Source organism: Amia ocellicauda, chromosome 5 (assembly GCF_036373705.1).
Source record: "Amia ocellicauda isolate fAmiCal2 chromosome 5, fAmiCal2.hap1, whole genome shotgun sequence".
Taxonomy (NCBI): Eukaryota; Metazoa; Chordata; class Actinopteri; order Amiiformes; family Amiidae; genus Amia; species Amia ocellicauda.
The window spans coordinates 38,287,386-38,314,095 of record NC_089854.1 but is presented as its reverse complement, the minus strand read 5'-3'; the positions used below and the strand labels follow the sequence as shown (position 1 = coordinate 38,314,095).

Here is a 26,710-nt window from a genome sequence, read left to right as displayed (position 1 = left end):
AGATCAGTGTCCGCAATAGAGCCCTGCTGCGCCTGTGCGCCGCCCAAGCCCCGCCCACAGCCGCGTCTCCTGGCAACGCGCACCTCCGCTCTGCCCCCATTGGCGGAGAGTCGGTTCCGCCATTTTCAAACATCTCGGCCACCGGTTTGAATTTCGCTTCTCTTGTCAGGGGCCCTCATAAGAAAATCAATAAACATAAACGTACACTTCACCAATTCCATCTGCCAGGTCTGTTATACCATTTTTATTGGTTTTTATCATTGTTCAACCGAAGTTTCAAAATGGAGGAGACGCAGGAAGCTCGGATCCCGCTTGAGGAGACGGAGAATGACAGGCCGAGGACGAGAGAGGGTTGCAGGAAGAGAAAGTGCTCCCTCACCGCGGACTCGGCCTCCCCCGAAACCAGCTCAAAGCGGTGAGCAACACCTCGCATGTGCATTATAGCTGCGAAATACTACATCGACATGCGTGTGGATGTGTGGGAAATATATTGTTTTGTTACTGTGATGCGACGTCACAACTTGTACAGCACATCCGAGCTGTGTTCGCCTCTGTCGGTACAGTGCAGTGCAATGCTGTTTGAGTAAAACCTTGTTCGTCAGTGTATTTGAATAATAATAATAATAATAATAATAATAGTGAATGAAAGCATTCGTGCACAGATGTCCAACACAGATGTACTGAATATTTAAAACAATCATGCGTGTGCAGGTCGAGGCTAGCTGTAGCCTGTATAATTGAATGCGCTGCACATGCCACCAGTTTGATTATTTTTGTATCTACTGTTTTTGGAAATGAAATGTAATGTACTCATGCATGGCAACACGGTTACTTCAGCGCGATTCGCGGCACTAGTGTGACGTCATTCTGATGACATTGTCATCGTATGTTGCCTCCTACTGTTTTGGTAATGCACTTTAAATGCAAATTTACATATGGGTGTAGGAGGAGTGTGTGCTCCCATTGTTTTTTCTTTAATGATAGAACAACACTTATATTTTTGTTCATTTACTGCATAACTTATAAATACTTCTCATGCTGATTTGTTTTTTTGTATGCTAATTTGCAAAAAAAAACAAACATTCAGAGCGATTTATTTTACCAATACCAAAGTTCCTCCCATTTATCAACGCTGTTGCATGAACTTGCCAAGAACCGTGCACAATTGCAATGTGTGCAGTGTTTTATATAATCAACACCGGCTCTTGTCGATCCTCCATAGCGTCTTTGAACCCCTCCCATACCAGGGTTGGACACCCTTGATAAGACCTACTCCATTTCATAATTTAAATTGCAACCCACAATGCACACTCTTCATCAACACCACTAGACGGCAGCATAGATTTATTTACAGGAGGTTTTGTTAGACAAAAAGCTCTGCAGGTGACGGGAGCAGCGACAGGGTTTACTTTAGCCACTGAATGTTTTCTGGCACAAGCGTCCCGTTGCCCCTGTACCTGAAAATACTCGCGTATAGCAACGGAGATAACATTGTAGTGTTGCATTCCTTCCTTGTCCTCTAAATCAGTCGTTTCCAAGCCTGCTATTTGGGCCTGTTGTCTCTCTGGGGTTTCCTTCCACCTGAGCTCTTCATCACTTACAATAATCAAGTATTAATAAGGCCAGTTGTTTCAGACCTCCCCCCAACTGAGCCAATACAGAAATAACTGTTTCTTATGACAGGGTTGGATGCAGCATATTTACAAACCATGTCTGGCAGTCATTAGATGACAACAGATTGAGAATTGTTTAGACCAGTTTAAGAGGGCAACTGTTTATGGACAGAGGACAGTCTTAAGATAATTCTGTTTGCTCAGTGTCTGAGGGATAACAGACCTAAAGCTGGGTTTTTCTGTAACCAAGGACCTAGATGCTGTAACGAAAGCTTCAAAATAGCAACTGTAGGAAATAGTTCAGATAAGGGCTCAGTGAATCGAAGCACTGAACAGAAATCACATAGTCCCCCAGGACCAAGCTTGGGGAGCACTGCCATGATCCTGGGGGCATGCTTGGAAAACATTCTTCAGATTTTGAAAACGAGTGATGGGAAATTGTTAGACTAATGAAGGAAAAGTACATAATAGAGGCAGTTCAGCATGAGCGCATATGACGGTAGCCTCAATACCCAGGGCCTATGAACTGGAGGTTGAGTAAAATCAGAATTTAAACTCCTGTAATCATCAGAATGGCATTTGAATATGTTTCTTTTCTTTTCTTTTTTTTAACTGACTTAGAAGTTAGATTAAATGTGTCTTTTATTAAGCAGAGAAGCATTAATATGTCAAAAAGCTTTGAAGTACAATGTGATGGAAAGTCACATTGCAGGAAAAATAAAAATAAATGCAAATGTCCCCATTTCCAGCATGATTTATCACAACAAGAATAAAGGAAACTGCATATTATTAGGAATATCGGGTATTTTTAAGAGACTGCTGAGAAAGTTTAGATTGGCACTGATTCCAGCTAATACCAGTCTCTGCCCCCATGCTGAGCTTTCCATTGCATCTGCCAGCGCTTTTGTGCAGAACTCGGGAGAAAACCTTCATAACATAACAAGAACAGACACGATCATGTTGACAAAATACACCGTAGCACATTTTAAAGTGCAGTTTAGTTTTTACCAGAAATGAAAATAGTATTAATCCTTTTATTTATTTACTTTTGACTCTCTCTGTACTCTCTCTACATATATCTTGCCCAAGCAAAAGAACAAGCAGGATTCAGAAATGAATAACACGATGGATCATATACAAGTTGTATGTGAAGTATTGGAAAAATGCAGAGGATATGATCTTCCTCTGTGCCTGGGCGTTGTTGACTACTTGGTTCAATATTTACAAACTCAGTTGTCAGGGCTCTAAGAAATCACAACATTGAGGAAACCTGTATGACTCTTATTAAATATCTACAACAATGCTATATCAGAAATCCAACTCCCCCAAGACACGGACAGATCAAGATTTGTCAAGGAGTATATCAAGGTGACACAAATTCTCCACAACAGCAACTACTGAAGAAGTGTTCAAAACTTTCGACTGGGAAGAAAAGGGAATCGATTTAACCAAATCTTAATGATTTGTAGATAACATCAAACTTGCATAAACATCTTAAGACCAGCAGACTCAGTTTTCAGTTTGATTTTTCCCCTCAATAAAACAACTTCCCCCTTAACAGTATGGAACATGGTGTGTAGAACAACTAGTTATATGCATGAAACTCAGGCACTGATACAGCTAAATGTATATTTGATAATTGTATAAAATTATATGGTTTATAATTGTACCTATAGAAGACACCCGAGGATGATTTCTCCAGTGGTACCAGTGTACTGGTTTACTTTAAATATGTGATCTATTTCACATAGTCATGGTAGTCTAGTAAACCATTAACAAAGGGAAAGCCTTGCACTTTTAGGTTGCATTGTGTAACCATAACTAAGGTGATACTAATGAGAAAAGCCTCACCTTTCTATACCAAGTTCTGCTCCCATACTGGGCAAAGTTCCTGATTCCTTCGCATGGGGCATTCTTTCTTGTTTCTCCTTTTTATCCACAGACTGGATATTGCTAGAGCATCTGACAATGTTGAGGGGGACTATCATGTCTTTATGTAATGGTTCTTGATGTTCTCTGGACATTTGCTGTGCAACCACTTAGTTTAGTGATTTTTGTACCTTCTGTCCTGGTTCAGGATGTAAATCAGACCGAAAGTGGCGGAGGGTTTCCGCATTGTTCAAGGGTGACTAGAATGAAGAGGTTAGATTTCATGGACCCGGGATTGTCTCAAATCTCTGCCCACCTCGTATGATTAAAAAAAAAAAAAAAGCTATTGGATAATAAATCACTTCTTGAAAGAACAAAAGGGGTAGTCTTTTGAGGATTTGTGATCGTATACCTTACATTTTCACCCCACTGCAAGAAAACAACCCAGATCAGGTACAGGTTGTTAGATTTCCGTGATGTAGTAGTGTGTGTGTTTCAGGAGCTTGTCTGGTTTATACGATTGGCACACTTACATTTCACACATTTCAATGATGTAAATGTATGATTTGCCCAGCCTTACCAATATTGACATAAAATATACTCCAACCCACTCAAATATTAAATGTTTATAAACGCTTTAGTCTTCAGCAAAACCAGATTAATTTCTTTCACATCCTAATTTACTATAAAGTGTGTGTATATATACATTTAACTTCAATGTAAACATAGTGATTACAGACCTCTATATAGGCTTGTTTTAACTTTTGCTTTTTTTTTTAAATATAAATAAATGGTGGCATGGCATTTTTCAGTTACTATTACATAACCGATATGTATAAATCTGGAGTGTCTTTCTTAATACATCTGCTGATGACTTGTTATTGTTGGGGCTTAATTAGCATGACATCATTCTTCAAATGTTTACGTCGTACCAATCAGGCCTAGAGCACAACACATTTTCTCTGCTTCTTGTAGCTTAGATATCCAGACTGCTCTCTCACACAACACGCCATACGTCATTGGCCACATTCCAGCCAGGACATTGTCAAATGAGTCCTGTACATACCTAACAGTGGGGGGTCCTCTCCGATATCCTGAAGGAGAATAAACAATGACTCGTACAGCACAGCTGAATGAACAATGGCAGGTGAGAGAGAAGATCATAGTTTTGTCAGAATGCGGAAAAGAACTTCCCTCCTGAACATTTCCTGGCCATTAATTCAATTAATAAACAAACCTTTTGGCTTTGTGATGACAGTGCCTACCTTACACTCCGAAAAACCTGACGGACATTGTCGTTTTGTTTTGTTTGTTGTAAAGGGACAGCATGTTTGGATCATACAGGTTGGTATACATGCATCACATCATGTAGCTGTGGTCAGTGCCCTTACTGACTTGTAAAACACCAGAAAAGTCTTCAACATTTTTCATTTAATTAATCTGTCAATGGGAACTTTTGAGGAGCAGTGCAAAAAATGTTCTAAACTGATTTATTCGGACATCTGGGTAGAAGTGATCCCCCAGAAGCAGAAAGACTGGTTAATCTGCATAAAAGCATGTGGCAACAGTTGGTGCAAACCCCCCATATTAAACCGCTTGGTACTCAAGTGGCTACCTCACCTTATGGCACATGTCAGTCTGCCCTTATATGTAGGACTGGCCTCTCTAAATAGGCAGAGACCCGCTAGTGTCCAGTCAGATATGTGTAGTGCTCAATGCTGGTCCTTACTTCTTCGACAACTAGGCTGAAGCAATCAAGGAAGAAGCAGCTGTAGACAATGCTGAGTCTTTGGTGTGATGTGTTTTTACACTCCTGTTTTAACTTACTAATGGTTTTATTAATTTATTTTGCCAGTTTTGACTTGGTACTGAACAGTGATGGGTTATGTCTTGGAAATTGTAAAGTCTCATGAATCGCAGAAATCGGAGTTTCTGCTCAAACTATGTATTAACTGTGAAATCCTCCCAAAAATGCCATGACTGTCCTGCTCACCCTGGAGGAATCGTTGAACTGCTCTGCCTGACTGCCAGGGGCAAGAAAACTGAGCTACTATAAGATCTCCACTTCTCTTTAAATTGTGGTTCTGTGAATGATTGACAGGTTTTGAAGACTGTACAGAAATAACTGAATCTTTACCAAATCTCTTAACCGATACTCTTCATTTCAGCCCTCCGCTTCGAAGAGGAAGCTCCTTTACCTTCCTAACACCAGGCCCCCACTGGGACTTCACACTGGTGAGTAAATTACAACCTGCAAGGGATTTGCATCGGCAAGAATAGGAACTCAGTGCTTGACAGATTTTTGTGTTATTTGACATAATTTAGTTTTGATTTTAAAGCCAGGTTATGGGGGTTTGCAATTTAATTTACCTTAGCACTGATCAGAAGATATTTGAAGTTGGAAAAATAATGCATCCTAGATTATGTCCTTGACCGTGAGTCTATGATCTTGTGCTACATAATATGACTAACTCATTATTTTGTTTAATCTCGGTCACAATCAATCTTCTAAAGATTTCTAAGGTAAAAGTCAGATTTTAATCCCTTATCAGTCATGGATAACTTAAAATACATTTTTATCTGTATTTATACATCAGATTTACTGCTCCAATGCAACATGCAATACTTCTTAAATCCATTGTGGCATGTAGACATTTTACTGCTGAGTATTTTTCTTTTTCTTTTCAGTGTTTTTGTAATGAACACATTTAACTGGTAGATGAAATGGCTCACAATGACTGCCATTATAGGTTGACCTTGCAACCTCTGAATCAAATCATTGTGTAGTTTAGTTTTTGTTTTCTCTCTCTATCCAAAAACTGGTATTCCACTGATACTGCAGATGTTTTTTTTTGTTGCAGATCAGTTACGTAAACACAATTATTTTAGTAGTTTAAAATAATTTCTTACTGTAAATTCTTAATACAGTAAGCATTTACTTAATTCTCCAGAAGCAGTTTCAAACAGTAATTAGCTGTTCATTAGCATCATTAAATATATTTTTCATTCCGATCGAATAGATAAGACATGTTTTTCCAGCTATAATTATCAATTTGTTTGTTATTGTTTTCTTTTGGAGTTGCTGCTGTTTTCCAGATTTTAGTGCTGATACTTAGTGTATCTCAGCTATAATCTTACATAATAGAAAACATTTAAACAGAAGTAGCAACCAGTAGGCTTTTGGTTTTTTATAGCACATGAAATGCAATGGGGATTTTCTGTTATTGCCTACTGTGGTGCTACAGAGACCCTTCTAATTGTTTACCAGACCTCTGCCATTTAGGTTTCCCATTTGTTTACCTTTAAAAATAAACCAAATAGGTACCTACGTGGTTCACCCATTAAAAGCTTCCCCTCAGAGTGGGAGTGCTGCCCTTCAACCAGGTTTTTGGTTTCATTCCAGTCTGTGTCCAAACACAAACTCCCACTGGTGTAGGGCCACAGATCCCTGTTATATCTTCTGGTTTTCTGCTACAATATTGCCGTTTACATTTGACAGTGTCCTTACACATTTTGATGCAGGGTACAAGTAGATTTCTTTTCATGTATACTAGTTTCATATCCTTCACTATGAGACCCACCACAGTGTTTTAAGACTGCAGTTCCATGATGCATAGTGAAGAGCTTTTATTTTTCAAGGAAAACTATTATGTCTTTTAATTCACTCGCACACCTCAGGCAAAACGCACAAGGCACAGTTGCAGAGGATGAAGTGAAATCTCTGACCAGCTTTGAGCCCTCCTGACTCTGTTTTTTGATTCTATACAGTAGCTTTCTTCATTGCATATGAAACATTGAACACCTGTACACAGGGGGAAATACCATGTTGCCTAAGGGTGGTTTGAGCCTACAATGGGTTGAAAGCCATCATAGCTTTAAAAATACTTCATCCTTTGCCAAAACCCAATCAGACTTTCTAGATTTTGCATACTGTATTTAAGAAAATGAGTGATTAAACTACAAGGAGTTCCATACAAATGATCTCGTTTTCTCCATTATATTGTCAAATGTTATTATTGCCTTGTCATTTTACTCCCTTTAGTTTCAGACATGACACAAATGTGTATTCCCTTAAATCAGTGACAAGCCCGCGTCTGTTACCTGACATATAGCATTCCCAGGATCTGGTAGAATATGTGACAAGACCTGGCTTCATAAAGGGTTTGTCCAATAATGATTCACTTTAGATGTGGTACCAGTTTTTTTTTTTTTTTTTTTTTTTTTTCTCCCCCTGTTCTATCCACATGCAAGATTAGCCAACATGGACAGTAAATAACTGAAATGTATGGCGCATGGAGGGTATCATGCAACATGATTTTAATTAAATGCATCATTGCAGGCCCTCTTACAATGAACATCATGCTAAAATAATCTAAGGCTCTGCTGTACCTTTTGAAATGGATGTTCTAATAGTAACGTAAGAAGCTAAAATCTGTGCATAGCCCGGCTGTGTCCAAACTCTTAATCCAAGGTACTGGAATTCCAAATATAGGTAAAAGTCCTACTTTTTTTTTTGGCAATAAACTCTCAAGCCTTCATAGCTTTCTAACTTTTTTTGCTATTATGCGTGGTCTAATTTCCCAGTTCCAGTATTACGTATGGCAGTGGAGCATTGTGATGGTCAAGGTGTCGTGCCTAGCAACTCAATGCGTGATGCAAGTTGATCAAACTTTGTTCATTTTGACTGTCATGAGAAATGTGTAGGTTTTCGTAGGGCACGCACCCATAAATGTACGTAATAAGTTATAGTTGAAAACGCAGGCAAAATAAATGAGAACCTATACTTAGATATTACTGGCAGTTTGGTCATTACAATCTTCATGTGTGTTGCAAATCTCAGAGCACTCATCAATGATGCTGAGTTGGGTTGACTGTTGTGGGTGTACAAGTGCATGCAGAGTTTTACTAGGAAGTTTCAGGCCCACTGAGATGTGTGTGAGCAGCTCTCGGAGTATTCTTCTGATGCTCGTTGAGATTCAAGTTCCTTAAAGAAGCTAATCTCTGGGGAATCATTCTTCTGTTTTGGAGATACTGTTCAAAGTTCTCATGAGAATGATCCCTTACTAGTTGAGCCCTTGTGTATGAAGTACCCGGAAGGATGACTGATTGGTATTTCAGCTCCCACTGTAGAGGAATGCTCTATTCTGGGGTGTTTTTCTTTCCAGTCTAGTGCAACAAACTGTGACAGAGGGAGCTTTTTCACCAGAAACACAGATATTCCATGGCGATGAATAATGTACCCAAGCAATTTTCAATGTATTCCACTTAAATAATTTAGGATGACATTTGCCCAAGTGTTTTCATTACAGTGAATTGGGATGCATTGTTTGTCCCATGACCAACACATTGGGACGAATTAAAGTCCATATATATTTGTGATGTAACATGGAGACCCAGGACCATATTTTATAGAAACAAAAGGGTTGGTTTTATGTATTTAAGAAACAGTAGCAGAATTAGTAGTCAAGCTGAATACTTCAAAGACTATTGTTAATTTCAAACACTGTTGCATTGGCCCAGACAGAGGAATAAGTATTCATTTGGATGGATGGTTTTACCTGGATTTATAAAATGATGTGCAGATCATCCATAACTTTTCAAGTTACAGGATGTGTATTACTGCATAAGGAGAAAATGGCGATGCAGCTGGTAGTGACAAGCATGTAGAGGCCTAGAACATGATTAACATTTGCCGCATTCAAAAGCATTTTTGTAAAAGCCTTTGCAGATTGCCTACAGTAAATAATGGTGCAGCCTCACACTAAATTCAAAAATATTAGCCTAACGAGATTAAAGTGTAAAGACCAGTATGGGTTAATTTATAACTGCCTAAGAAAACCGTTTTATTTTCTTAATCCCCTGAGATAAGCTTATAGACCTGTGCCTGCCTCTTTTAAAGTCCTTCACATTATATTAGCAAGTATGCACAAGCACAAAACAAAAAATGTTTGCGTAAGTCCGAACGCATTGTTGCTGTTAAAGGAAAGCATTATTCAAACCCTTGATGTAAGTCAGAGCTCTATTGACGGTTACTTATTATACTTCCATGGATGAGCTCATTAACGTTTATGGCTGAGGTGTGTGATGTCATTAGAAAATAACCCTTGCTGTAAAAGACTCATCACTCTTCTGTGGGTTGTGCTGAACGCCAGTCAAGCCCTGTAGGAAGGTTAAATATCCATGCCCGTCTCCTATTGAATGCTTGCTGATGAATTGCCCCTGGAGAAGACTTTGTCTGTAACTGTCATGAAGGAATCCTGCCTTGTGACTAACTCTTTTCTACCATTAACCTACTGTGCCATGCCATTCTGTGCAGAGCTGTAAATGCCACCATTGGACTGCAAATGATTTTAAACATTCAATTTATCGAGTGCATTTATCATGTGTAGAAGGATTTTGCAAGCAGCCTGGTCATTAAATGTGTTCCTATTTCAAAAGGCCATCTAGCAAGGTTACTGTAGAGAAATAAAGTATAATCTGAAATAATAATTTACAGCAAATAAACAATCATGTTTCTAATTGTGCAGCTGTCTATACATGATGTTTCTCTAATTAATACACCAGAATAGAAGATGCAAGCAAAAGCCAATCTGTCACTTTCGTAAGCCTTTTGCAGTAAATAAATAAATATAATAAGTAAATTAATAAACTGGGGAACCTGGTTTCTTTTGAAATACTAATTTGTCTCTGTTGCTTTACAGAAAAGAAAACGCAGAGAGAAAGATGATGATGTGGTCAGTCTGTGCAGTTTTGACTTCAAGGTAAGAAGTTTCCTTCTAGTTGACTTCATGTGTAGGGGTGTAGGATCTGCTTCAGGAATTATAGATAATGTGACTGTTGCAGACCATATATGAGATCAAAATATCTGAATGTTTTGTCTTATTCAAGATCATAGTTTATTTATGTTTGTACTGGTATACTATTTTTGATTTGGTCTAGGCTCTAGCTGATTAAATGTTTGAGCAGATGTTGCATGAAATACTAGTTACAGTCAATCCTCAAATAACATTGTAGTTACATTCCTGGAAATCACCAGTTATTGCGTTATTTGAAACGCATATTCCCATAGAAACCTATATAAATGTCCAAGTTATGTTCCTGGAATATCAAACAAGTACATAATAGTCACAAAGTTAATATAAAGCACCAAAATAGATCTTTTAACTTTTTACAATCAAAATGATTGTGAAGTTAAGTTGAAATATCAGAAAATGAAACGCAAAATATAGGCACGGGTTATACGGGTAATAACAATTATATTAGTTTCTAAAGTAAAAGAAAATTATGAGAGGCTCCCTTTCACACCTGATTAAAAAGCCTCTTTTCAGTGGACAGGATCAGTGACCTTTACTGTAGATCAGGGGTCTCGGACTCAGGAACTGACCACCACCTTGGCAGAATGGGCAGTCTTCAGCTGGGCAATCCTATGTGCAGTGCCTGCCTGTGGCTCCCCGTGTCTCTGCTGCCTGCAGGTTCAGTTTGGCAGCAGTTCCAGCTGCAACAAAGACTACAAATTATGTGACATCTGGGCTTGCGGCAGGAACCATGGCTGATGGTTTGACAGTGTTTGCATTTTTTGTCTTCTAAGAAATAAATAATAACAGAGAAAAGCATGTTTAGTCTGATCCTTCTTGATGAAACGCAGACTCCTAGGGCCCGTTTGTTCAAAGCTGGTACAGCATTTACTAATGAACAAGCAAGGCAGTATGTAGGTTTTATTAGTTACTGTAAAATACATACAGCTTATTTTCTCGCTAAGAATTGTTTCGATAAGCTTAAAGTGTAAAATGTTATTAACGGTGTTCAAACTGCTAGTCCTACTCATGGGGAAATATTTTACCACTTTGGAAATCAGGCCCCCAGTGGTGGCTGAGTTGATGACCTGGCAGTTCCAGGATGTGTAATGTAAAGAAAGATAATTGAGTTAAAGCAAGTAGGAATAATCATAAAGAATTATTATTTGCTCTTAAGTCCAAGAAAATAGGCACTGATCTGACCAAGTCACAACTTGGTAACTTCTAGGATTTTTTCCACTAGTTCTGTGTAAGGCCAATATTGTATAGGAAGGCTGTTAAGTTTATGGTAACCTTTACTGCATATTGATGCATGTTTCACCTCAGTGTAACCAAGGAAATCTTGGGGGCTTAGAGCTTACGACAACCTTTGAATCAAATGGAAACGGTGCATCTTCCTAATTAATGATTCTTACAAAACATAAATACATAAATCTCAATATAAAAATATAATGCAAATATCTGCATGTTTTCTCACCATGGTTATGATTTGTTTGGGTGATATTGCTATATGCCAACAATTGTGACAACCAGTTTGAGACCATTAACTGTGTAGCTGTTCGAAGCACCTTTAATGCACAAGGACGTTCTTAGTTTATGGAGAACTCTGGTGAGCTTTCTTCATTGGGCACAGATCTGACTGTTTCAATTATAGACCCCCCTGCCTACCTGAATCAGGGTAGGTCTGAAACTAACAAGGCATGTCATATCCTGTTTTATTTAGTTCATTTCAATTACCTTGGCACATGATTTTCAGTATTAGTGTTTGTAGGAGTTTTCAATACAATATTTGCAAAATTGACCACTACAGAAATGGTTAAAACCATTATTTCCAGCAGTGAAGCATTCAGTTTGCTGTTGGGACATGGACTCCTATACTACAGTAGATATGTTTTAGTGATGATCTATATTGCCTTTCAAATATCATCTGTCATCCACTGGTCACAGAATGAAAACAGAACTGCACCTTTGTTCAGATAATATGAAAGAAACGCTTAAGGGTAGGATGAGACTACATGTGTATTTATATTTTGTGTTGTATCTGAATATCACCATGGCTGTTCAGCCATGCTGAGGTGAAAAATCATTCATCACTGCAGAACATCTTTTTTTTTTTTCTCCCCTCTGTCTCTTTCTAAGGCTACAAATTATAAGTAACATCTGTGTATCCTTTCTTCAAAACCACATTTTCTAATCGCAAAACATCAGGAGTGATCTGTCATTTCACCATGGTCTGCTTTCTATTTGTGTGTGGTACCAATCGGTTAATTCAGGTGATTCATAGCATGCTGTTCAACTGAAGGTGTATTGGTTACCTTTTTTGTTTTGTAGCAACGGAAAACTGTGGGTGTGTGAGGTGAGCCCTTCTCCAAACTTCTCTTGTGCTGAGTAATGTATTACATTAAAGGGAAGGTTTGGCCAGGACAATGGATGCTTGGATTTAGTCAGTACTACCCCTGCATTTTTTCTCATTTTATTTTGCCATTTTAAAACATAAGATGATCAGTTACGTCACTTTATTGTTGTTGCTTCTGTTCTAACTCAGTCCTTGAGTGTAAAATACATATAGATATGACATCAGTTCCAGGCAACGTCAGTCTCACACTCTTAATTGAGATCTGTGGGACACAAGATCTCAGTTTGTTTTGTTTGTGCTTTGTGTTCTACCCCAGCCATTAGTTTTGTTATTGTACCCTTTATGGAATGATTATTTTTCATATTTTTTTGTTATTTAGCTTTGCCCGGTTAAATGTTTCTATGACCTTAACTTTCAGCTTTTTCCAAGAATTCAGTTTTAAGAGTGAGCATGCCCGGAATCAGAATGTATTCCCCTAAAATGTATACACGTAATAGGCCTATACTCTGACACTGCATAAACTGTTGTCACTTTTTAAAGGAGTTAAGTTGAGATGTTTACTTCCTTCCTGTATGAAGGAAATTTAAACTGATTGTGTCCCAAATTACAATAAGGCAGACGTTCTCAAACTTCTTTGTCTTGCTGCTCTGAAAGGGTTTCATTTTTGTCTATAGTCCACCTGTCAGTGACATCTTACTAATCCTGTCTCTAAAATGGGTTTGTGTGAATTGGTATATAATAAACAACTAAATATTTGTACTTTGTCTGATATCTGCCAAATACATGCTTAACAATGTTGATGTAATTTTTTTGAAACATTGATTTAATGATGAGTTTTAGATATTCATTTACTTTAATTGACTTTTTTTACAGCTACACTTTTGCAAAATGGTTAGTCAGTTTCTTTAAACGCATAGTCTGAATAACTGTTGAGATTTGTATGTGTTGTCAGATGACAAATCCTGTATTTCTGTTTTGTTGTTTGACGTTAAAGATTTACTTTTAATGTTAAAAGAGGCAAACTAGGAATCACTACAGTTAACTTATTCACTGATTTGAATAGAAAAAAATAAGTAGGCCAATATGATCAGGCACAAAAGAGTTTGGTTTGTTTTTTGCTTGGTTGTATTTTCATTTTGATTTCAGCCTCATCAGAGCTTGACTTAGGAAAAGGTAATTAGGTCATTTTCCAGGACTCCTTATATTGGGTAACTTGTTGCCTATGAATTATTAATCTTTCATAAATTACAGAGAGAAGTCTGTTGAGCTCGAGAAGGGAGGAGGAAAGTTTGCGGTGCTGTAAGTGTTAGCATACAGTCAGCCTTTGTTCTTGTGTTGCTTGTCCTCCTGTAGTTGTAACATTAGGTAGTGGTAGTCCATGACTGTTGCTCATTTGGGTGTGTGACACTAACCCGTAGGGTCCATGTTTTGTCCTGTTCTATGACTGTTTTCACCCTCAGCCCACCCCCTCAGCCTCTTCCACACACCCCTAGGGGGGGCCCTTCACGCACTTTAGGGATTGAAGCCTTCCAACTATAGATACTGTAATCAACTCTGTTCCCACCTGCCCAGCTTCTCTTCATGTAGCGTGAGATTTGTTTGTCAAAACCAGTGCATCTGTGGGGGTCAAACACGCTTTATATAATATTATACACTGTATTATAAATATATTATGTGTTGTGCTCTGTACTATGTGCATTCATAAACAGAATAGTGATAACCTATATAAACATGTGAGGGAAAATAACTATGACTATAGGACTAGTACATGTATTTAATTAAATATATTAAAATTCAGATTGATTATTTTGATCACTTTCATCACCGGTGGCCAACCTCCCCCATCCCAAGAATGACCCCAAGAAGCTTTTCTCCAATTCTTGATTAAATGTATTAATTTCCCCTTAAATTGAAACACGTAACACACAGTAACACGTAATTGTAAAACGTTTTTAGTTTTAGTTGCTTCTTGAAAATAGTAATATAGTACTAATATAATCAGAGCTAAATTACATAAAGTAGGCTTACATTATTATTAACTCAAACGTATTTACAATAGGTGCCAAAATGCAATGCAATATAATGTTTTCCCTGATTCCAATTTTTTGGGGGCCTAACTTGTTGGTTCACGCTTGTGTCCATGCTAGCCTGTTACTAGGAGTATGTGTAACTGTTAAAATTAAGGGAAAGAATTGCTAAGAGGAGTCTCATTATGAAAATTATCAGTGTTTATTTTATATTGATGAGTCATTTTTGACGACACCTGTGTTAAGGTGTGTAGTGGAATAGTCGGGTTAAAAATACATTTTGTGTGGGTAGCTTTTAATTGTGCAGTAAAGTCCAATAGGCTGCCTGTATATACCTGCACTATGACTTTCAGACTGCCTGAAATCCATGTGTACAGACCAGAGACACCCTGAAGGGCTCTTATTGTAATAAGGTCAAACAGAACATCTTTTTCTACTATTAAATCTCTATACTAACACCAGTAAAGAGAGCAGGGAGACCTCCCCCACTGAACTCTAATGGCTGGTTTCACATAGCTTGCTTAGCACTAGTTGAGGACTACCCAATCTAAAATAACATTGAGTAGTCCATGACTGGTTCTAATGTAGGTCTGTGAAACCAGCCCTATATCTCAATAAGGAAGCTACTGAGCGTCGATTCTGTCTCCTCATCCCCGATGTCATTGCCCTGTTACCTGTCTTGTTAGAGCGCTGAGGAGAGTCACGTATGTACATTTGCACTTCGCACATTGTGCTGAACGTTGAGTGAAACGTTATAGTGAGTTATTGTTTTTTTTCAGTTTCAGCCTGCTGGAGTGGATTATCCTGTGATTTATAGGGTTTGAGAAGGTCTTTCTTTCCCTGTAGATTAGCCTACATTTTGTAAGAAATGACCGGTGGTTGAATACTATTAATATGTATTAATTAGTAATATTATTAAAGTAATACATTTTAATGCATGTAACATTTGATTCCCAGTGTGCAATACTGAATCACATCCCGTAAATATCAACTGTCACATAAAACATCTTTTCACCTTAATTGGCCAATGTTTGCTTTTATGTGCATTTTTTCCCTGTTTAACTATTCCTGTTTTATACCACCAACCTCACATATCTCCAGATTTAGGCCTACCTATTGATTGGTTTTTGCACCAGTGTAAAGTTGTCTCCTGCCATACCTGTTTATAACACCAAATTTTAGTGTCTGTCCAAGACTTGGAGTAGTGTTGAAGAAAAGTGCCTTATCTCGGAGGATATGGTTTGTTTTTAATTTCATGTCAAATGTCCTGATGCAGCTTCCCCCTTAGTATCTAAAATCTGGTCGTTCTGGTTTACTGGTATTTTTATTCACCGCTTTTTTGTCCTTCAGCTTAAACTATTGAGTGATTGTCTTTGCATCATTTATATTCTTTAATTAACATAACAATCCCCCAAAGCTTTCTTTAGCAAAGCGGTTAATTAAAAAAAACGGGTGGTCATAGTGTTCACAGTATCAGTGCAATTTTCACTTGGTATTGGTGTTAGTTTCATTTTAGGTTAAGTACCCTGAATTTCACACTTCACACTGAATACACGTTACCAAAGTGCTCAGACCTATTGTACCTGATCAGCTGTTATGTGGCCTGTCTAGCGCAGTCTCTTTCACATTGATTTTGCAGTCTTTCCTGTTTATCCTGAAAACAAAAGATTGCGTGGAAAGTAGCTTAACTGCGTCTTATTCATGTTGTGGTCCTTAATATTATTTTTTGTCTTCCATGCAGTTCTGGGAAGGGACATTGTGCATGTTAGAAATGAAAGATTCGGAGAAGAGTTTTTTCCGAGTTGGTATGTTGCGAAATATCTACCTATACGGGATATATTTCACTGTATCTAAACTGTGTGTGTATAAATATACAGTGTGTGAGCATAGAGATATATATTCTATGATTTACTTTGGCTGCATTCCTGGTCAGATGTAGCCTGCTTTTCAAGGGTCTCTGAGTCTTGTTTCTTTTCAACTTAATTTAAGTTAGTTATTTTCTCTAATGTAACAAAAAAGTCTTTGGAAGATTAAAAGATGTCCTCTAAGGGCTGAATCTGAAACCCCAGCTTTGATGCATTTGAAATATACTTGCTTAAGAAAAGGGGTAGGGCTAGTTGCTTACGATTTTATTTATTTCTTGGCAGATGTCCTTATCCAGGGTGACTTACAGTCTACAGAATTACAGAAGTGCAGTGATGCAATTCAATAGAAAATTCTAATCAAACATTAATAGAGTATAATTTAACTGCACTGGACTATATTATATAGTTATATGAATCTTTAGTCCTATTTATACTCCACCCCCTCAGCCACACTGCAGTTTCTGTTGGCTGACAAATGATCCCAACAGAAACAAACCTCTGCTCTGGCCCCTCCTACCCCGACTAAAGTTTAGTGTACTTTGGCCCTCCCTGCCACAGAGAAGCAGACCTCCCTGAGACACGCATGAGCAGGGTTACTCCGAAGTAATCCACAGAAGGAAGGGGGGGAAGTGGTGTTTTATTCTTCGCTGGGTTTATCCGTCAAGTGCGTTTTCATGTGGGATTACCTGTAATAAAGACCAAAAGGATTTTACAAAGCATGGTGGCTTACGATGAGATCGGGAGCATCGTGCCAATTAAAAGGACTCTGCAAGACTTCCAGAATCAGTGTAGTAAAGAATCCGAGGTAAGAGTCCTGATGAATGAGTACTTTGTTGGCAATGAGGTGTCAATGGAAAAAAAAAAAATCTGTCTTGAATTATTATTTTTTCCCCTTGTTATAATGGTCAAGTATAGTATCACTTTTGAGATATGTTTGAGGTAAATAAGAGTGACCTCAAGCTATGACTTATCAAGTTTATGAAGTGTCAGCTGTCCTGTCTTATCTGTCATTTATTGCTCTTCAGATACTTAAGGTTAGTTTTGTGGAAGATCAAATGCAGATTATCAAGGGAGAAAATGTGTGTGCACTAAAGCTAGTGCACTAAATTGGACAATTTCTTTGAACTCAGTCTTTTTAAAGCTTTGAAGCAAAAGCAAGTCTTGCATGATATCAAAGTATTGTACAAGCCGGGGGTGCGCTGGGCAGTCAAAAGTCTATTGAAGTGTTATTGTGTGTGAGGTAAGAATTCCTTTTAAGAGTGGTGAGGTAATCATTTGGAGTAGTAGTTGAGGTACAAGCTTCCATTCTGCACTGCTGTCATTCCCTGAGAATCGGTTCTGCTTCATTAACAGTTTCCTTCCCTATTGACACTTTCTGTGGTTCCCCTTTGGTTTCCGAGCTGAGAAGTGAATGTGTGTGCTAGGTATAGTGTTAGTCAAAGTGTGCTGTTCTAGAAATGACTGTGGAGAGCCAGTGTGAATTGCAACACATCTTGTAAGTAGCAAAGTTTTGCATTGCTTAAAAGGGTTGCCGTTGTGAGCCATATGCCCTGTGTAGTAATTACTACAGATGACTGTGTAATGGCACGGCACTTATTTTAGCAAAGCTATTCTTCAGAGCAAGCCGTTCTCTTGTCACTTTCTAGATTGCACTCATAAATGTTCTGACTGCTGAGTCCACAGTGAGTGTTTGCAAAGGTAATGGCAAAGTTTGTTCCACTCCCATTAATCCTGTACAGTTATTCTTATCGGTGATTAACATTCGATCGAGGTGAAAAGGCAGTGCAGCCTACGTGCACTGTTGTAATTGCATTCCTATATGATCTACAGCACAACCCCCTCCTTTGGATGATGGGAGAACCATTTGCTCCTTCGGCTTGGTTAACGTCCAGAAGGTTTTTGGTTGAGACCAAGTGGGAAATCAATTGGGGTACCGAGTTCACTTTGAACCTTTTAAGGGTTCAGCACTGTATCGAGACACAAGCTGAGTTGAAAAGCAGAGTAGCACAGAGCGTGGGGGTTGGGTCACCTCAGGGAATACAGCCCCAGACTAGCCAAACGGAACATTTATCAAAAAATCGAGTCAGCTGCCGGAATTGGGTGGTTTCCTGTTCTTGACAAATTCTCTGATCCTCAAGAGTGCACAATCTAGGGCTGCTATCGAACCCTTCCCTAAAATAGAAGCTGCTGTTATTGCTTTTCTTTCCAATAGATTAAAGGTAGTGTTTTTTCAGGGGCTTCCCAACTCAGGAAGCATATTTAAAGTATCAGATGTTTCCATGGTTTACTCTGGGTTGTCTCCAAATACTGAATTGGAGGCTTTGCCTTTTTTGTTGTTGTGTGTCTGGTTAACTGCTATTTGTTACTTTTTCTGATTTTGCCACTTTGCTTAGTTGATATTCAAAAGTTTGAGCACTGTAATGCCAATAAGTATTAAGGATATTTTATGTTTATCATTTTTTTTGCTTAGTTTTGGAGGCTGTTTTGAGTTTCTTGTCTTTGGTTGTATCAAGTTAATCAAGCTTTTTTTGAAGTCACAAAGAGGTGATTGTCTGTAGGATTTAATTTGACTTAATGTGAGGGCTAGTCTTGTGCCGACATATGGAAAACATTGCAGCCAACTGTAGTACAAGAGTTACACTGCCAGCAGTATTTTAATGCAGCTGTCTTTCTTAGAATGGCTGTGTCAATGGTCTTTATATGCTGCTGTTTAGCCTGTTAAGCTGAAAACCCTTTAGTAATAATTATAGCAATGTGACATAGTGCTCTTTGATATTTTACATTTATTATATATATATATATATATATATATATATATATATATATATATATATATATATATATATATATATATACAAAAAAAACTATAAGAAAAGTACATCGGCTGTAGCAAAACCACTTGAATGTTTGTGAATCAAAACATTAAAAAAATTCTTAAATTTAAACCACCAAGTTTCATGTTTCACATTTAACTTCCAAATACATTAGGCTGCAGAATCTGTAAATTATTCTATCACTTATTAAATAGTACCTAATATGATGCTTCTAAAGTACTGTTTTTACTTTCCATCTCAATTGTACAGAATTTTGTGTAAGTTAAATAGACAGTACCTTCAATCATAGTTTAAGATTTTAGTCTGATTGCATTTATTTTGTAGCTTGAGGGGGTTCTTGGCTTCTCTTTTTTTGCCTCTTGGCTCACACTTTTGGCTTTTATGTTTGTGGAAATGTATGCCTCACTAGAAAGAAAGAAATAGCCTTGAGCCTTGACAGCTGAAATAAAGCTGTGTCTTAACCTGTTGAGGAGCCTTGGCCACAGGTGGCGTTTTTCCCCAGCTGTTGTTTGATATGTTCAGGTGCTCGCCCCCTCACGCACAGCTGGCGGCCTGTTCAGACATGAACAGGAGCTCTCCACCACCATGTCTCCCAGAAATGTACATTTCCTCAGCACTTATTCAGTTATTCACCTCAAAGCTCATGGCACTCTTGGAGTGCCAGAGGCCAGATGCCTGCATCTCATTGTTCAAATGGTTAAAAAAAAGTCCTGAATTATGACCCTGCTGTATTTTGTACTACTCATCTTCCACTGACCAGATCTTTCAGGTTTCTCTAGTGCATTTTTTAAATGCAAGAATGAGTCTCTGTTCACAGCAAGCAATGGCCATTTGACCAAGTGTTGTATACCACCCAATAGCCTGGCAGCTGAGACTAGAACCAGATGCATACCACAAATGCTTAAGCCTTTTTACCCTACTAGAATTTAGTGTAGCCCATTGTAAACAAATAAGAACCATGGGATCCTCACATGTTAAAAACAGCTGTTGGCCACAGGCAATTTCCTGACCATTTCAGGAGTTGCATTAGTGTAGTATTTCCAGTCAGGAAATACCATGGCAAAAAGTCTTGAAATCTCCCCCATAAAGAATGTTATACTCTCATAAATTCATCTATTGAGCATTTCGTATTGGGTTACTCAGAAACAATGACTGTGGGCTTTCTGACATTGTTTGGTTGTCTTGCTCAAAGCCTTGTTTACTCAGTCTGTTTTGTTTTTCTCCCCCTCCCCCAATTGTTTTTCTTTCAGGAGCCAAGCACCAAGCGTGTTCGACCTCTTGGCAGGGTGACTTCACTAGCTAACTTAATCTCTCCTGTGAAGAATGGTGCAGTTAGACGCTTTGGGCAGACAATCCAGGTATGCATTGGACAGTTGTTGTTTAGTCCTTTTTAGTTTGTTTACTGATCACCTGAGGAGAAAATGCTATGTAGAAGATGTTTCTATTTTTCTTTTGTCAATGACACAATGTAAAATGAGTCTTTGTGAATAGTCCAATAGGAGCTGTGATCTGACTTGGCTAACTCATGGGCTTGTCTTCCGCAGTCCTTCTCTTTCCGGGGGGAAGGCAAATCCCCGAGTGGTGCCCAGAAGGCCTGCAGTAGAGCCGCATTGCCGACGCCACCAAAGAGGCGGAACAGCACGCTGTGGTCCGAGACGCTGGATGTAAACAAGAAAGGAACTTTTTCTGCTAAGGAAATCAAGAGGCAGGAGGTAAAGACAAACTCAAGTCCTATTCAGTTATATAAAAAAAGCTTGTTGGGTGATTTCATTTTTCTATAAGTCTGCCTTTATGGAAGCAGAATGTGTTGTCTGTGTTCCTGGCCCTTTGCCATTTTTACATTCTGACCTAATTGAAATGACTTGGGTAACACGCTTTCTGCTGTAGTTCTACCAATATTTGATTTGGTCCAGACGTTCTAGGCTAATAAAGTCTTGGCAGGCTGTGTGCAGTTCTCGTTGATTTACCCTGGCCAGACTGATCGTGTCCCCAAAGACATCACACTCAACTGTCATCATTTTTTGAGTGCTCCACCCCGACAGTCTGTTGAGAGAAAGCGTGCAGTCAGGACTCTCGGCTATACAGAGGTCCTGTGAGGAATTTGGTTTTATTAAAATGTCTTGACAATCACTTGCCATTTAGGTAATTGCTAACATATGTCTTTGTGGGGTTGGTGCATTACAACACATTATCTTGATTTATTCACCATCTGATATACATATTGTTATTAAGTTTCTTATGTGTTCCAGGGCTTTAAAACCTTTTTTTTTTTTTTTTTTTTTTTTTTTTTTTCCTTCTTTGCAGACTATACATGAACTGCTTCGAGGGGAACAAGATTTAATCGAAGATCTCAAGTTAGCCCGGAAGGTCAGTTTATTTGTACTTCTAAAGTACTTTTGCTGTCATGAGCAGAACACGTTAAACAAACAGCCTTAATCAGGGCTTGGCAGTCTTTCAGACACAGACCCGAAGTTATTAAAAGTTCGGCTGTGTCTTTTCAAGAGGAGGGCGCCTCGCTGCTGTGTGTTTGCCAAGGCTATGCATAGGCTTTCCATTTTAATACAGCATGCCGTCGCATAAATAAGAAACCAAAAACTTATGACTGTTTTCCTTTTTTAGGCTTATCATGACCCAATGCTGAAGCTTTGCATCATGTCTGAGGAAGAGCTGACCCAGATCTTTGGGGACCTAGATTCCTACATCCCACTACATGAAGGTGAGGCCTCTAATAATATAAATATAGAAGTACATGAATAAAACTGGGAAATTAATGGAAATATTAATACAAGTAAAGGCGAATGCAATTAATAAAGCTATTCCTATAATTGGTTTAATTAATTTTTGGTTGCTTGGTTTGATTTTCTCCAGATCTCTTAGCACAGCTTGCAAGAGCCACAGGAACAGATGGGACAGTGGGACAAATTGGTCACATAGTCGTGAACTGGGTAGGTATTCTCAGCTAGGTTTATTTGATTTCAGTTTAATTTGAGGTGTTTAGTCTTTAGTCTTTAGTCCCATCAGGGTTGTAAAAAGCCATCTCCTCTCTTGTCCCTGCCACAGTTGCCGGGGCTCAATGCCTATAAAGACTACTGCAGCAACCAGCTGGCAGCCAAGGCGCTCCTGGACCAGAAGAAGCAGGACAGACGTGTGCAGGACTTCCTGCAGCGCTGCCTGGAGTCGCCCTTCAGCCGCAAGCTGGACCTCTGGAGCTTCCTGGACATCCCTCGTAGCCGGCTGGTCAAATACCCCCTGCTGCTGAAAGAGATCCTGAAGCACACGCCCCATGACCACGCTGACGTACACAGCCTGGAGGAAGCGGTAAGTGCGCTGCGCTCTTCATTACTAAAAGCCCCCCCGGGCACGGACTGGTGACAAATGCTGTCGGCACTTGGCAACCTCTGCATCTTTGAGATGGATTACAGGCAAGAATAGGTCTGTGTGTAAATAGAGAGAGAGATCTATTTTACTAGGTTTATTTCTGTAGATTCATTATTTCTCATAGTAATCGTTTCCACAGTTTCAGAGCGACAGGGATCTAGTCATGGGCAATTCAAGCTCAGTGGTTTATATTTTGTATGACTGTTACACCTCCTTATCGGACTATTTCTTCATATTCCAGCATTTGCCTCTCACCCTGCTAGTGCTTTATTTGGCTTCCACCAAAACACCTCATGCAAACCCATCAGTCCAGCATCAATCAGCGTGTGCTTCAGTGGTCCGTCACCTCGTGCTATAATGGTGGTGCTTTCTTTTTCGTGATTTCAGATCTCCATTATCCAAGGAGTCCTCTCTGACATCAACATCAAGAAGGGCGAGTCCGAATGCCAGTATTACATCGATAAACTGGAGTATCTGGACGAGAGGCAGAGGGACCCTCTCATCGAGGTCTGCAAGACCCTGCTCTGCCACGGGGAGCTCAGGAACAAGAGTGGGAATGTAAGTTTCCACGACATTGTGTACCAGTGCTGAAACGGCACTGAGTCTAGACAAATATAAATGCAAATACTTCATTTTGTTAAAGCATAAAGCCTTTTTTAGATTTAATTTTCTTTATGTATATTTGTCTTGTTCCAGAAACTGTACGTCTTCCTGTTCCAAGAGCTGCTGATACTGACCCGGCCGGTGACCCGCAATGAGCGCCAGTGTTACCAGGTGTACCGGCAGCCAATCCCAGTGCAGGAGCTAATACTGGAAGACCTGCAGGATGGAGACGTCAGGATGGGCGGCTCCTTCAGAGGGGCGTTCACCAATGCCGACAAAGGTGAGCTTTTGCACCAGAGCATCCCGTGATGAAACCCGTCCTAGTGTTTTAATGCCCCATCCTGTGTAAAAGATTACTTCAAAATGACAAGTCATCCCCTGAAAAAGTTCTCTTAAATACAATGAAACTAATTGATTGATATGTTTCTTGTTCTAGCAAAAAATATCTTCAGGGTGCGATTTCAAGACCCGTCCCACGGCCCATCCCACACCTTACAAGTGAATGACATCTTCCACAAGCAGCAGTGGCTCAATTGCATCCGCTCAGCCATCGCCACCCAGCAGCCGCCCCCATCACCGCCGCGGGAGAGGGAGCTGCCCCAGCTCACGGAGGAAGCCGAGCTCGGGTCGCCTCCAGGCGGGAGCATCCGAATGAAGAGGCGCTCCTCCACCATCTCTGGCATTGTATACATGGAAGCGGATGAAAACACCCCGGCATCGCCTGCTGCCCAGGACCTGGCGGAAGAGACAGAAAACATACCAACTCCGGTGCCCAAGACGCCGTCACCTGTACGCAAAACGAGGAAAGACAAGTCCCACTCGTCGGGGAAGAGAAAAGAAACGATGGTGTAAATAGTGGCTCGGTGGCCTCGAGAACGGACTGTATATTTATAAATGTTTGTTTTGTTTGTATACAAGCTGTGTAATGTTCATGTGTTTTTTTTTAGTTTGTATGTATTATACAAGGCAGCTACTTCAGTGCATTCAGCTCATCCTGAAAATGAAAAAGATTCTGATTGAAAAGCTGGATACGAGAAGGGAGGGTGGATAAAGTATTCTGGGGGTATATTGGTTAATGAGGATTTTCGCTTTGTTTACCAATATACTGTCCATCTGATTTGGTATTACTCCATTGTGTAATTTTTTATAGTATTTTAGCAAAGTTTTAGATTTTTTTTGTATATATATTTTTTTTAATATTCCCAAATGATTACTGTAGCTTTTTGTTTTGGTAAAACCAGCACTGTCAATTACTATTACTCTCAAGCATTTGAGTTTGTTCACAGCACTTCTTGCTGCAGAATCCGCAAACCTCAATATTAATGATTGTCTTTAAAATCCTGAGATCAGAAGGGTTTAATTGAACACCCTCTAGATTAATTCCTTATTGTACAGATTTTATCCTGCCAGCCTCCCTAGATTTGCTGTACCAAAAGGATTTTTGTTTCTACTAAATGAAATTGTGCATTTTCTATTTTTTTTGTAATGATCATCAAAAATTTCTACAGAACTAGTAATTTCATTTTAAAGATAGTATTTTTTTACTAAAATTATAAGCTGAGCCATGGTATCGAACTGCACCTTTGTCCTATATAAAGACAATGGAACACACCCTCCAATGTAGTATCTTGCATGAGGATTTTTTTGTTGTTATGGCAAGCATGTAAATGCTTCATAGTGTGAAACTACTGAAGAAGAGCTGCCTTTGTAAATAATTAGAAGATGGAAAGCGCATGTTGTCGAAGGTTTGAGGTCAAGTGATCAGAAAGAAATTGGAAGAGATGCTGAAAGTCTGATGGTTGGGCATATTGAGCAAGGTGTGTACTGTAATTGTCATCTATGACGCAACTTACCTGGTACCTGCTCACATGATTGATTTTCCCCTTTGTTAGAAACAGGGGGTGGGGGGGTGGATATGGATACGTATTGAAAAAAATTGAAAGTACAGTGTATGTAGGGAAGATGAGAAGAGGGCAGAACGAAGTGGAATGTGGACTACTGTAAAACAATACTCGAATGGAATGAGTTTGAAGTGGCTGTGCTCTGTATGTGGTGTACAATATCAGATGGCAAAGAACAATAAAAAAAAACTGTGTAAGGTTTGCTTCCCACTCCTGACTTGCTTTTTTTGAGTTTCTCTGGACGTATCCTTGAAAGGGATGGAAAATAATTGTTAAAATAGACAAGTGTAATTCTAGAGCAGCTTTTGTTTTGTTTTGTAAACTAATGACTACCACCCTCCACTCCTTCAGCCTTTGGGATTGAGATTGCTTCTGCAGTTTTGCTTTTCAAAATCGGAGAATGAAGTCTGTGAAAGAGCTAAGATCTTTGAAAACCCTTTTTCTACACTCAGTGTAGCACATGGCACTGTTGTTATGCCAAAGAAACTTGATTTCCAAACATGAAAACCACTGTCCAAGTATGTTGGATGACTAACTTAAGATATACTCTAGTAGACTTGAAATGTCTACCTTCATCATAATTGCTAGACGAAAATCAAGAAATGTTCCTAGAAGTGACCCGATTAAATAAATATTCCTTACCCGTGCTGAAAAATGTCCACTGATCTATGAAATAAATTATTTCCTACACTTCAAAGCATGGGGTTTCGTGACGGTTAGTGTTAGTTCAGGCTCACGAGGTGTATTGAAACCTGTTTTTCATCACATTGTTCTGAGATATTACCACGTGTCTAGCGTGGGTTTTAAAAACATAAATGTATGAAGTCACAAATTGTTAGATCTTAGCAGGTGGGAAAGGGGTAAATTGAACAATACAAACTGTATCTGGCTGAGGATGTCACTGTACAGTCATCTGAACACTACGCACTTAAATGGGTGGGTGACCATTTCTATGCCAATAAATGAATGCTGGATTAAGCATTTGCTATTTCTTGGTGTAACATAATCACAGTAGTCCTGGCCAAAGATTTTTTTTACCGCACTTTGTATATAGATGGAAAGTTCAATTTTCATATTAAATTTATCACCACTACCCAGTAAGTAATGTACACTATAGACTTAAATAGGGTACATTTAACAACATAGCAAAGGCAATGTCTAATTTAATAGCAGAATTAATGCACTTTGCATGGAAAATACACCTAAATGGGGTCGATTGTACTGTGTATTACCCCCCACATAAACGCATCTATAGAAATGGTTGTATGAAGATCTCTCACGTTCAGCACTACGGGAAGAGTGCACATGTTTCTGATCAAAGCAACATTGGCCCAGGATGAAACGATGCTCAATGGGTTTTTGCCGAAATTGCTCCTGGAGCCTGCATTGCATTGCAGGTGCACAAATTAAAAACGCAGAAAAAACGAATTCCTGTGGTCTTAATTTCTGCCCATACTCAGAGCCAAAGAG

At 39.1% G+C, this 26,710-nt stretch overlaps 1 protein-coding gene across 3 annotated transcripts; it reads left to right on the top strand.

Annotated features, from left to right (window-relative positions):
* net1 (neuroepithelial cell transforming 1) lies at positions 1-25,450 on the top strand. 3 transcript variants are annotated; one of them, XM_066705125.1, is made up of 12 exons: positions 1-415; positions 5,651-5,717; positions 10,184-10,243; positions 20,609-20,716; positions 20,903-21,070; positions 21,663-21,725; positions 21,978-22,074; positions 22,227-22,303; positions 22,419-22,676; positions 23,124-23,294; positions 23,433-23,619; positions 23,776-25,450. In XM_066705125.1, exons 1-12 carry the CDS (start codon positions 282-284, stop codon positions 24,189-24,191), a joined length of 1,806 nt encoding a protein of 601 aa, XP_066561222.1. In that variant the 5' UTR covers positions 1-281; the 3' UTR covers positions 24,192-25,450. The 3 variants fall into 3 exon arrangements, with proteins under 3 accessions (XP_066561222.1, XP_066561220.1, XP_066561221.1); XM_066705123.1 differs by lacking the exon at positions 1-415 and adding an exon at positions 5,183-5,274; XM_066705124.1 differs by lacking the exons at positions 1-415; positions 5,651-5,717; positions 10,184-10,243 and adding an exon at positions 17,071-17,329.
* The last annotated feature ends 1,260 nt before the right edge of the window (positions 25,451-26,710 follow it).

Coding starts and splice junctions, on each gene's coding strand:
- net1 (XM_066705125.1), top strand. CDS start 282: ATGGAGGAGACGCAGGAAGCTCGGATCCCGCTTGAGGAGACGGAGAAT. Junction 416..5,650: donor CCCGAAACCAGCTCAAAGCG/GTGAGCAACACC, acceptor TCTTCATTTCAG/CCCTCCGCTTCGAAGAGGAA. Junction 23,620..23,775: donor GTTCACCAATGCCGACAAAG/GTGAGCTTTTGC, acceptor TTCTTGTTCTAG/CAAAAAATATCTTCAGGGTG.